We start from the raw sequence: 12,655 nt of genomic DNA on the forward strand, positions 1-12,655 counted from the left end.
AGCCCCAGACACTTTTGCTTGACAACTTGGGTTAGTAGAAACAGTTCCGACTTTATGTAGTTTGTTAGTCCCTGTCAATTTCTAGTGGAAACTATGTCTGTTAATAGTAGGAAATAGTCTTTTTCTTCTTGCTTTGGTACAATGTAGCTATTTCAAAAACGAGATGGACTGTTTTCTTTTTTTGTTCACACTAGAATTGGTGCCCAGATTTAGTAATTATAGTGGCAAATGCTGTTAGTAAGAGGAGACCAATTCTCTAGTGTTTGTTTGTTTGTTTGTTTGTTTATTTATTTGAGTTGAGTCTCACTCTGTCACCCAGACTGGAGTGCAGTGGCCACTTCCGGCCACCGCAGCCTCGACCTGCTGGGCTCCGGCGATCCTTCCGCCTCAGCCTTCCGAGTAGCTGGAAATACAGGTGCACGCTACCACACCTGGCTAATTTTTGATTTTTATTGTAGAGATGAGGTTTCGCCAAGTTGCCCAGGCGGGTCTTGAACCCGTGGGCCCAGGCAATCCATTCACCTCAGCCTCCCAAAGGCGCGGGATTATAGGCTGAGCCACCGAGCCCGGCTTCTAGTGTTTATTTAGTGCTTTTGTAAGTACTTTCTGAAGCTCAGTGGGATGTATTCCTGAAAGATATGTAGCAACTTGGAAACATTACACGACGCTATAGTGAACTGAGTACAGGATTATAGATGGTTTGAAGCCAGTATCATTGTGACTTCAGAAACTTTGGGTCTCTAGGGTTCCAAGGCTGTTGGGAACTCCCTGTTAGATCAGTCCCAGTTCACTTTGGCTAGAATCTGACCACCTATATAGACTCTGAATAATTAGCCACAGTTTTGATTGAACATGGACTGCAATTTGATAAATCAGTATGGCTATATCACTAGATCTAGATCACTGATTTAAAAAATGATGGACTTTAGTCATTTGTAAAAAGTATCTGGCTAACTAAGCATTACTTGGGGGAATACGTAGTGGCTCAGTTGCAGTTTTCTGGTTCTTTGCAAGTCACTCACATATTCTTTGCCCATTTGTCGAATGTCTCCCATGTGCCAGCTGCAGTAGCACGCCCTGTACCTATCCTCAAGATGTTTCAGTTAGGTAAGGTGAATTAGAAGTGTGCAAACAAATAAGCACAAAAGTGTGTAAAGACACACAGGAGGGAGAGATCAATTCTGTAGTTTTGGTATTGACATACATAATTCTTTGGTCTCCAGTCCTTGGGTTAATTTAATCAAGCATTAAAATATAGTGGTAGTGTGTATTGATTCTTTTTTTTGAGTTGGAGTCTCACTCTGTCACCCGGACTGGAGTGCAGTGGCCGCTCCCGGCCACCACAGCCTCAACCTGCTGGGCTCCAGCGATCCTTCTGCCTCAGCCTTCCAAGTAGCTGAAACTACAGGCACACGCTACCACGCCCGGCTAATTTTTGATTTTATTGTAGAGATGAGATCTCACCAAGTTGCCCAGGTGGATCTCGAACCTGTGGGCTCAGGCAATCCACTCACCTCAGCCTCCCAAAGTGCTGGGATTACAAGCTGAGCCACCAAGCCTGACTGTGTATTGATTCTTATGAGGAAGCAGTGGTTTTCTGTGCAGTATATTTTATTTATTTATTTATTTATTTATTTATTTTTGAGTTGGAGGCTCCCTCTGACACTCAGGTTGGAGTGCAGTGGCACGCTCACAGTCACTGCAGCCTAGACCTGCTGGGCTCAGCCTTCCAAGTAGCTGGAATTACAGGAATGTGCCACCATGCCTGGCTAATTTTTTTTTTTTTTTTTTTTTTTTGAGTTGGAGTCTCACTCTGTCGCCCAGACTGGAGTGCAGTGGCTGCTCCCGGCCACCGCAGCCTCTCCTGCTGGGCTCCAGCGATCCGCCTCAGCCTTCTGTTTTTTTTGTTTGTTTGTTTGTTTTTAATTGTAGAGATGAGGTGTTGTCCTGTTGCCTGGGCTGGTCTCAAAACCTGGATTCAGGCAATCCTCTCCTCTCTGCCTCCCAAAGTGCTGGGATTACAGGAGTGAGCCACCATGCCCGACTGCAATATACATTTTAAAATGTGAACCATTATTTAATGTTGAATGCCTATAGTCTCCTAGAAACAGAAAATAAACTTCAGCTTTTGACTTTGAGATCTAGCAAAGGTTCTTCCCTGTTTTTGAAGGAGAAAAGTTTCTTGTGAGCTGAGGGTCGGGTCTTGTTGCATGCACTCATTGCAAGATGATGTTGGCAGGGGCATGGGCAGGGTGGAGGCAGGGGAAGCATGTGAAATGTCAGGAAGAGAAAGATAGTAACATCTGACTCTGGCATGCTCTGAAACTTGGTCTTTCCTTGAGTGAGCAGTACACTCAGACGATCTGGCAAAGCGGGGTAGGGCATTGGCAAGATGAAGAAATAACATCCTTAGTTAAGTGAAAACATAGATGAAATATTACTTTGAGGATTGTGTATATGGAAAATAGAGAGTGTGACTTCTTACATATCATATGGGACAACAATGCCTATGGGAGAATGTGTGCTTCTGGCAACTTTTTGATTTGTTAGCCAAGGGAACTCCTGAATGAGAAGTACCTTAAGACCCTACTTTTATTTTTATTTTAAATTTTGTGCCAGGGTCTCACTGTGTCACCTACACTGGCGTGCAAGGGCAGCCGTGCTAATGGTTCACTGCAGTCTCAACCTCCTGGGCTCACGCGATCTTCCCACCTCAGCCTACCAAGTAGTTGGAACTACGGGTGCATACCAGCATGCCTGGCTAATTTTTAAATTTTTTGTAGAGTTGCTGTCTCACTTCTTTGCCCAGGCTGGTCTCACCTCAGCCTCCCGCAATGCTGGGATTACAGACATGGGCCGCCATACCCGGCCTAAGACCCTGCTTTTAGATAGGAGTAACAACTCAGCCTGGGAGAGAAGCTTCCTCCTAGGGCTGAAAAGTGCAGTGTGTTGCCTGGCAGCCCCTATGTAACAGAGGTCAGGGCATCAGGAGAAGAAAAAGTGCATGCCACTGCGGAGTTATAACTGGTCTGCTTAAAACTGCATAAGGGCTGGGTGTGGTGGCTCATGCCTATCATCCCAGCACTTTGGGAGGCTGAGGCGAGTGGATTGCCTGAGCCCGCGGGTTCGAGACCTGCCTGGGCAACTTGGTGAGACCTCATCTCTATAATAAATCAAAAACTAGCCGGGCGTGGTAGCACGTGCCTGTACTGTAGTTCCAGTTACTTGGAAGGCTGAGGCAGAAGGATCGCCGGAGCCCAGCAAGTCAAGGCTGCGGTGGCCGGGAGTGTGCCATTGCACTCCAGTCTGGGCAGCAGTGAGACTCTAACTCAAAAAAAAAACCAAACAAAGAAAGTTCATATTCCTGACTACTGTGTTCTAAGAAGGCTGTCATTTGTTTTTGGTTTTTTTGTTTGTTTGTTTTTGAGTCAGAGTCTCACTTAAGGAATGACTTGTTGAAGGAGTACTGATAATTGAGTTACCATCTCAATCCATATACAGGAGTAATCAACCTGTGATGGCCAAGTGATACCACTTTTGGAAAAAATAATAAAACAAAAAACCTTAGTCAAGAAAGAAAGCCTAAGAGAGCCACTTGATCTACTTCCTATATTTATCCCTGTTCTCAGTTTGAAGTATTAATTGAAGAACCTGTCTCCCTCTAGTGATGTATTTGGCTCTGCCACAAAATCAGATTCTATAACCCTGCTTGACTTGTGTCAGTTGTCTCGATTTCAGACGATAGTGTCACACCATTCCTTTAGTGTGTTCTCAGCGCTGGAACTACCAGACAAGTGTATCCATTAAGTAATGCCAGAAATCAGTTAGCTTCCTGGAATAGAATTTGTCAACCTGATAAACCAGCTCTTATAATGGCATCATCTTATACAGAATTAGCAGTGATTTCTACTTGGAAGGCTGAGGTGGAAGGATCGCCAGAGTCCAGGAGGTTGGTGCTGTGGTGGCTGTGAGCATGCCACTGTACTCCCGCTCAAAAAAAAAAAGGAAATGATTTCTCTGGTCACACTTGTAGATTTGACCTGAAAAGTGTGTGTGTGTCCACATCCATCTTGGTTCACTATCTTGAGACAACTTGGTTCACTATCTTGAGAAATTCTCAGTTCTTCATTTTGTTTGTTTTTTGAGTTGTAATCTCACTCTCACCCAGGCTGGAGTGCTTTGGCAAGCTCAAGGCCACCGCAGCCTCGACCTGCTGGGCTCAGGTGATCCTTCTGCCTCAGCCTTCCAAGTAGCTGGAAATACAGACGTGTGCCAGCACACCCAGTAATTTTTTTATTTATTGTAGAGACAAGGTCTCGTCAAGTTGCCCAGGCTGGTCTTGAACCCTTGGACTCAGGCAATCCTCTAGCCTCCACCTCCCAAAGTGCTGGGATGTCTGGTGTGACCCACTGCACCTGGCCAATTCTCAATTCCTTTTTTTTTTTTTTTTTGAGTTGGAGTCTCACTCTATTACCCAGACTGGAGTGCAGTGGCCACTCACGGCCACCGCAGCCATGACCTGCTGGGCTCCGGTGATCCTTCCGCCTCAGCCTTTCGAGTAGCTGGAACTACAGGTGCGCGCTACCACACCTGGCTTATTTTGATTTTATTGTAGAGATGAGGTCTCGCCAAGTTGCCCAGGTGGGTCTCGAACCCGCGGGCTCAGGCAGTCCACTCACCTCAGTCTCCCAAAGGCGCGGGATTACAGGCTGAGCCACCGAGCCCGGCTAATTCTCAGTTCTTAAGGTGGTTAATGTTGCTACTGAAAACTTCATGCATTATGCTCTTGGGAATATTGTGGATGCTCCTCAGAAAATTCTTACCCAGTCATCACCCTTCTTATACTGATCCCAATTTATTGTTATAGTTGGCCCAATTTATTTTACATGTGATATTTAATCGTATATAAGCCATGTAATATATAAGCCTATACATTTTATATGTAAGCCAATCTTCCTGGCTTAGATGTTATGCTCTAGTTTTTATTTTTATTTATTTATTTATTTTTGAGTTGGAGTCTAACTCTGTCGCCCAGACTGGAGTGCAGTAGCCGCTCCCGGCCACCTCAGCCTCGGCCTGCTGGGCTCCGGTGATCCTTCCGCCTCAGCCTTCCAAGTAGCTGGAACTACAGGCACGTGCTGCCCAGGCAGGTCTCGAACCCGCGGGCTCAGGCAATCCACTCACCTCAGCCTCCCAAGGCGCAGGATTACAGGCTGAGCCACTGAGCCGGGCTAATTTTTTGATTTATTGTAGAGATGAGGTCTCGCCAATTTGCCCAGGCGGGTTTCGAACCCGCAGGCTCAGGCAATCCACTCACCTCAGCCTCCCAAAGCGCGGGATTACAAGCGGAGCCACCAAGCCCAGCCTGCTCTAGTTTTTAAACCTTGTGGTAAAACCAAAAGTTAAGGCAAAAATCCAAGCAAGTTTCCGTTCTTTAAGGACGCAATAGGGAAATTCTATAAGGTACCAAGTAATTGATGGGATTTATGTGTACTGGTTTGATAAATGTCTTTTTGTTGATTCCCACTTCCTCCTCATTCCTTATCCCCTTTGCTGCATGCTTTTAGTACAACTGCCACTCTCAAACATACTTTGGCACATATTCTGAAGTGGGATCGCATGGGAAGCTCCTCTTCTGGTGTTTTTCCTACAAGTTTTTAATCCAATTTTGCTGTTCTGAACAAGCAAGAACCTCCTTACAGACACCTTTTTGCACCTCCTCAGGGTCTGAAGGGTCCTTGAGCAGATTTCTCTAGGAAGAGAAAGGCAAGAAATGTGGTAGAGGAGGCAAAAGCGCTGTCATTTGCTACTCTCCTTGCTATACTCCCTGCCCTGCTTGTTCCTTGCTGTTCTTTCCTCTCCACAGGGTGTCTGAATATTTCCCAAGGACAAGGATAAGCGGCAGAAGGTTTCTCTGAGTGGCATCCTCTGTGCTGCTTCTAAGGTGTGCCCCCAATGACTCACTGGTCACCAAAGCACGTGGGACAACTCATCCCTCACATTCTCATCCAGATCAACAGATTTACTTATTTTCAACCTCCAAAAGCAAAGATCTATTAAAGGACCTGGGAGAATTCTGTGAAACATGGAATTGGACTGGTTTAGATTCTGGGTTTGGGCCAGTTGTTTTCAATGCAGGAGAACTCTAGGATTCTATGCTATTTCAAGAAAAGGGGATTAAAGGTTTGCCAATAAGGTGGAGACAATGCATTTACTTGGTCAGATAGGGAAGAAAAACAATAGAACTGCCCTTTGACTTCCCTCTGGGAAGCAGAAGGCCTGTAAACTTGTAAAGAGTTGGAGGCGGCATTCAAACTTGAGGCAAGTAAAACAATTTCTGTTCAAAGCAGCTACCTGAGGGTCTTTCTTGGTATCTCTTATAGTGTGTCTTTTCCTTATGATGCTTTAAGATTAAGTCTGAAGCTGACTCTGTGTCCTAATAAGCTTTCTGTGGTTTCATTCTTTCATTCAGTACTGTGTTGGTTTTCACTCCAACTTTTCATCTGTTTTTCCTGGTGGAGTTTCTCTGGTAATGGACAGATTGCTCTGAGTTCTTCCCTTCTAATGAATTGGTAAATCTGACTGGAGGGCTGTTAAGACTCCATTAAAGTTCAGCTCAACTGGCCAGGCGCAGTGGCCCAAGCCTATAATACCAGCACTTTGGGAGGATGAGGTGAGGCGAGAGGATTGCTTGAGTTCACGGGTTTGAGACTAACCTGGGCAACATGGTGAGACCTTGTCTCTACAATAAAATAAAAATTTAGCTGGGCGTGGTAGCTCACACCTGTAGTTCTGGCTACTTGGAAGGCTGAGGTGGAAGGATTGCCTGAGCCCAGTAGGTTGAGGCTGCGGTGGCCAGGAGCGTGCCACTGCTCTCCAGCCTGGGTGACAGAGTTAGACTCCAACTCAAAAAAAAAAAAAAAAAAAAAAATTCAGCTCAGCATTGTCCAACCTTTTGGGAGGCATCAACTGTATGTGATTATAATTACAGGGTCTGTCATTTTACCTGGGCAGAACTCCCTGAATATTGGTCATGTAGTTTGTGAAATGTATTTTTCTGGCATGTGTATAAGTATCTTAGTCTTGTGTTCTCCTTCATTGCAGACGAACAAGAGGCATTGAATTCGATCATGAAGGACCTGGTAGCCCTCCAGATGAGCCGACGCCCCCGGGGGCCTGGATATGAAACCATGAAGAACAAGGACACAGGTCACTCAAGCAGGCAGGTGTGTGGCCCTGGTAGAGCTTACCTGGAGTTGTTGGGGAAGAGTTTTGAAATGGGAACACTGTGAAAAGCCAAGGATGCTTAGCTTCAGGCTTGAATGCTGTTGGCCCCTTCCTTGCCAGTCTTTTGAATGGTAAGTGATACATGCCAGGTATGGGCACCTGGTCTTGGCCAAAGCCTTGTGGAGAGTAAGAATGATTTCTTCACTTTTTATGGAGACAGTATTCATCTAATTTTTTCCCATTTACTGATTATTTGGCAAATATTTAATTCACACTCATGATCCTTAACTCAGAAGAATTTTAGCTACCTTACAGAATATACTCAGGGAAAATTATTGAATTTGATATTAACTTATGTAAAATATAATCGGAAAGGGAAATGTACTTATCAAAATGTCACATATGATATTTAAAAGGTGGCAATGAGAGATTTTGGTGTTATTGTTTACAGTTGCTTCCCCTTATCAACTCAGTTGAGAGTGCCTGTTTTATTGACAGTTGTGTGTTCTTTAGGAAAACATTTCCTATTTTTGTAAACGTTTAAACTTGGTGCCTTTGAGGATCTTATTCTCACCTCTGGAGTCACTTACCTCCCTGTTCTCTGGGTGCTTTGGTCTGCAGAGAGGGGCAAATGGTGGGGAGCTTTCCTGCCCAGTGGGTATGCAGTGGCCATGGCAGCTGGCTGTGTTGGGCATGTTTGATGAAGAGTTTTCTGTGACATTCTCCCTCATGGTTCTCTTTGTTATTGGCTAAACTCCTCTCTCCTCATTTGCACCTTGTCTACTTCTTCAGAATTACCCTTGGTTCCTAGAGATAGTCTAAGGCCCTAGAACATTTTCTGTCTGGGGTGATGTAGCCTCCCAGAGTATTTCCTGTTTTTAGGAATCCTCGGGACCCCGGGGGAGAGGAGTCTTTTTGTTTCATGTTGTAACAGAAGAGTTTGTTTTAAAAGCTGTTTTTATCGTATTTACATTACAGACTGGGGGAATAACAGATTAGGGCTTATTCTTGAACTATTTTCATATATTACTCTAACTGTGGGTTCTCCCTTGCTGTAACTCATTTGTATTCAAAGCTACTTTTGGAAGGAGTGTTTTATAAGAAGTGAGTCCCCTCCCCCCAGCTTGAGCCTAATGACCTCACTTTCCTTCCTGTCTTCCTATGTGGAGTGTGCTTGTTAACGTTGTTCCAGTTAGCTGATCTTCCTCCAAACTGGACTATTAGTGTGCATATCAGTCAGTGGGTGAAAAGGGGATGCTTTCTTGAGCTGGAAGGCCCAAAGGGACCGGGCTGGGGAGAGGAGGGGTGAAGTGGTTTCTGATAGTTCCTTGAAGGGGGGCTTCCTCTTAGGAATCCTTCTGCTTGGAGCCCAGAAGTTGTGAGAGAAGCCCTGGTCTTCCGCTCTGCTTGCTGCTGTGTTCTTGGGGTGGAGCTAGGGTTATGGAGGGAGAAGGCTGTGGAAAGGACTGGCTGTGAGGATGCAACGTTGACCAGAGATACAGGCTCTTTGGACCTGCAAGTCCACTTGAATGTTGTCAGACTTCTTCTGTTGCATGGGGGATACGAATTGTTAACCTCAGCTTTTTTTTGTTTTTAAAGAAAAAACACAACAGCAGCAGCCCAGCCCTTCTGAACAGCCCCACAGTAACAACAAGCTCATGTGCAGGGGCCAGGGAGAAAAAGAAATTTTTGGTAAGGACCCAAATTGCCCGTTAAAGCTGAAATGTACTTTTAAGTCTGCTACTTGTGCTACGAGAGTGGAATTCATGTTTTAGACAAGTTGTTTTCGGGATTTGTGAGGAGCACTGGGTATCTATGACTATGCTCTGTGCCTCTAGGCCCTCTTTCTCATGATGTTACTTGCAAGAAGCCTGTATCAGTGCTATCCATTCAACCCTCTGTGATGACAGAAGTGTTCAGCGTCTGTGCTGTCCAGTGTGGTAGCCACTAGCTGCAACCAAGGAACTGAATTTTAAATTTTGCTTAATTTTAATTAGATGGCCACATGTGGCCGGTGGCTGTTGTGTAGGACAGCACAGCTTTATGTACCGTGTGAGGAACTGTTGATTTGTTGGGCTAGGAATTCAGCATGTGCTTGGAGATGTTTAGAGGCACGTGGGTGTCTTTGTTCCTTTCCCATGGGCCTGAGTTTCTCTGCATTGTGCTAAGCTCATCAGTGGGACCCTATCCAAGATTTTGCTCTGGGAGGGATGAAGATGTCAAGATGGCGTTTCCCCTTAACAAGTCAAGGTCGTAGGTTGGCCTCTCCTGGGAAGTGTAGCATATGTTTAGCTTTGGACCCGGAAAGGTATTCTTCAGCCAAATCCTGAAAGCAGGAAGGTAGAAAGTGTCAGCAGATGCATTTCTAGGAAAGATTGGGTGAGAGTAGAGGTGCAAAGGTGTTTACAGCTTAGTGTAATGAAAAGAGCCCGGCGACGTTAATATCCATTAATGTGGGACTTTACAATTTTATGGAAGGAATTTGCATCATTATCATTCTTGCTGTTTTTGTTAGTGTAGGCCTAGGATGAAATGAAACAGTTTCCTTCATTCCAGTTCTTCTGCCATGAAGTCCATGCTTGGGAGGAGAGAGGAATGAAAGAGCAAAACCTATCATTTAAATGGTGAAGAGATGCCAAGTTGTGCTAAGAAATGTCAAATTGGGCTACAGAGTCAAGGAAACTGAGTTGAAAGAAAGTAAGTATTTTGGCTAGCAGGAAAGGTTGTTTATTCAAGAGGGAATGGTTTCAGTGTGAGAATGCAAGGCAGAGTTGAGATTGGCACAGCCTCATGAGGTCAAGCATGACCCAGCAAGGAAAGACAGAAGAGCTGTGGGTACAGTGACAGAACTGTTTGGGGGATGAGGCCTGGAAGGACTGGAAAGCCTCACCTAATATATGTGCTTGGCAGGACTTGAGACATCCTCTTTCCTACATAAACAAGCTTGGTAACTAATTGAGAAGGGGAATGCATTTGAGAGCAGATAAGCATTCTGAGCAGCTGTGGACATGCTCAGAACCAACTGAACGCTCTTAGGTTTGAGGCACATCCTAGGTGTGGCTGGGGTCTGTGGATGATTTTGCAGGCCATGATGTGCAGTATCCCTTTAGCAGTCATCAACTTACAGTGCTATATCAATGGGTGCCAGCTCTCTATGGGTCTGACAGCTTAGTGTAGTGAAAAGAGCACTGGCCTAGGAGTCATAGAATTGTTAGCATCTGTTAACATAGGATTTTACAGTTTATGGAGTGCTTTCAATAGAAGCACTTAACATCAACAGCTATAAGCCTGTGCATAATACTTTAAGGTTTACATAATTTTTCCACAAAGGTATTGAGTGGAGCCAGGAAGTAAGCCCAGGTCTTCGGATTCCTAGTCAGTAAGTTTACCATGTATAATTCACATAACTGTCCTGAACTGAGTTTTTCCATCCGAAATATAAGCATAATACTCACTGTGTCTACCTCTTGAGACTTTTTTCTTGAGTTAGGATCTCTGTTGCCCAGGCTGGAGTGCAGTGGCATGATCATGGCTCACTGCGGCCTCAACCTTCCGGTCTCAGGCGATCCTCCCACCTCAGTCTCCCGGGTAGCTGAGACTACAGGTATGCGCCACCATGCCTGGCTAATTTTTTGGGTTTTTGTAGAAAAAAGGTCTCACTATGTTGCCCAGGCTGGTCTTGAACTCCTGGGCTAAAACAATCCTCCCACCTCAACCTCCCAAAGTGCTGGGATTACAGGTATGAGCCACTGCTCCCAGCATGATAGTTGTACCTTGTAAAACAAATGTACAAGTGTAAAGTTGTAATGATTATATCGCTTGTTATTGTTGACACTGTGGGCATGAGCTTTGGGCAAAGATTCTAACCAGAACTGTGCACAATGTTGTGGAACCAAAAGGGTTAAGGTTTTTTTTTCCCCATACTGGATTATTGTTGCTGTCTGGTGATCCTTTGCAAGCTTCTGAAGCTAGCCTAATTTCTCAAAATCCTAGCGGAGGAAGAAATAGAATCATTATTTCCATGAACTCCTGTTTCCCTTGAATTTTGTCAAAATGGGAGGTACTTGAACAGAGCCTAGGGTCTGGATCTGGTCCTCCAGATGTTTACTAGTGAGTGCTTCAGGATGGAAGCGCAGCTTGCTTTGTGGCAGCCCAGGTGGGCAGGGCCTTGGCTATCAGCTCTAGGGGAAGAGAGCCCCAGGAGTTGTCCCCCCAGCAGGATTAGTGATTGGGCAGGCTGTCTTTTGCTTTGACTGTGACAGACCTGGCTCTGTAGCCCTTCTGTTCTCTTTCAAGGGTTGTTGCGAAGATGACTGGCCAATTTGAAAATAGGGTGTAAAGCAACACACGGGGTTGGCGTTGTCTTTTGTAAGAAGACTGCTTTGTTTATAATCATCTCTTTCACTGATATCTTACAACTTTCCTGAGTCATGCTTATAAGTAAAAGTTTAGTTTCCTTTCGTTTATGTACTATCTTTGGCTAAAAAAGGACTCAAATTCCAAAGTTGTAGGGAGCCATCGAAGGTGTATAGCAAGTCAGAGAGGGACCACTGTAGGACCAGGGAGAAGGTAGAAGGATGCTGGCTGCTGTCTGTGGCTTTTGCCAGATCAAATTAGTTCACAAGCCTTTGTTTACTAAACACTGATTCTTCCGGATTCCTAAGAGCCCTCTTGGATTACATGTTCATCCACTGAGTCCAGACTCTGAGAAGCTCATTTCTGCTTATGTTTAGTGTTACTGTCAGTTTCTCTGATTGTCCCTGCCGAGTTCCTGAGTCTGTAGCTTACTTGGAGGCCTGCACTGTCTTCAGAGGATGGCTTTAACTCTTCCTCTCACCAGAGTGCCTTTGCTGGACAGGGAGCTTGACCCTGCCTAGATCTGAGGTTTTACACTGGGACATTTTCTCAGCAGCTGGGGCAGCTCTCTATTTGGTTCAACATGTACCTGTAGTCAAGTTTCTTAGACACACAGAGGAAACGAATGCCATGTTCCTTGTACCCCAGGAATCTTGCTGTCTGGGAAGTGAGAGATACATGAAAGAAGAAAAAAAAGCGGGATGTGCCTGTACCTGAATGCATGGTCCAGAGAGTGAGTTCTGCAGGGAGCCAGGGGCATGGAAGAAGAACCAGTCGGAGGAGGGCTGGAGCCCTTTCCAGGGGAGGCTTGACCCTGCTGCAAAGGAGTGTACACTTCAGTGAGGTAGCAAGGAAGAAGGGTGGCACTCCAGGCTGGGAAAGACTGATTACAGGCCTAGGGAAGGAGTGAATGTGGCATGTATCAGGAGGCAGTGAGCATTAATCTGGAGAGGGGTTCTCGTGGGGACAAACAGCTTGAGATGATTAGGTGCATTGAAGGAGCCTAAGACCCAGGGGGCTTCGAATGATAGCAGGGAATCTAGACTGTCCTTCATGGGTCATGGGTATCACT

At 45.3% G+C, this 12,655-nt stretch overlaps 1 protein-coding gene across 1 annotated transcript in view; it reads left to right on the top strand.

Annotated features, from left to right (window-relative positions):
* Positions 1 to 7,104: 7,104 nt before the first annotated feature.
* The window catches only part of MAP3K3 (mitogen-activated protein kinase kinase kinase 3), a gene marked incomplete at its 3' end in the record, with an annotated part of 53,991 nt that continues 48,440 nt past the window's right edge, over positions 7,105 to 12,655 (top strand). Inside the window, exons 1-2 of the mRNA XM_021709337.1 lie at positions 7,105 to 7,226; positions 8,827 to 8,919. Coding sequence (XP_021565012.1) covers positions 7,131 to 7,226; positions 8,827 to 8,919 — 189 coding nt within the window. The remainder of the gene's footprint in view (positions 7,227 to 8,826; positions 8,920 to 12,655) is intronic.

The sequence above is a fragment of the Carlito syrichta genome, unplaced genomic scaffold (assembly GCF_000164805.1).
Source record: "Carlito syrichta isolate Samal-C Ts95f unplaced genomic scaffold, Tarsius_syrichta-2.0.1 Scaffold176084, whole genome shotgun sequence".
Classification (NCBI taxonomy): domain Eukaryota; kingdom Metazoa; phylum Chordata; class Mammalia; order Primates; family Tarsiidae; genus Carlito; species Carlito syrichta.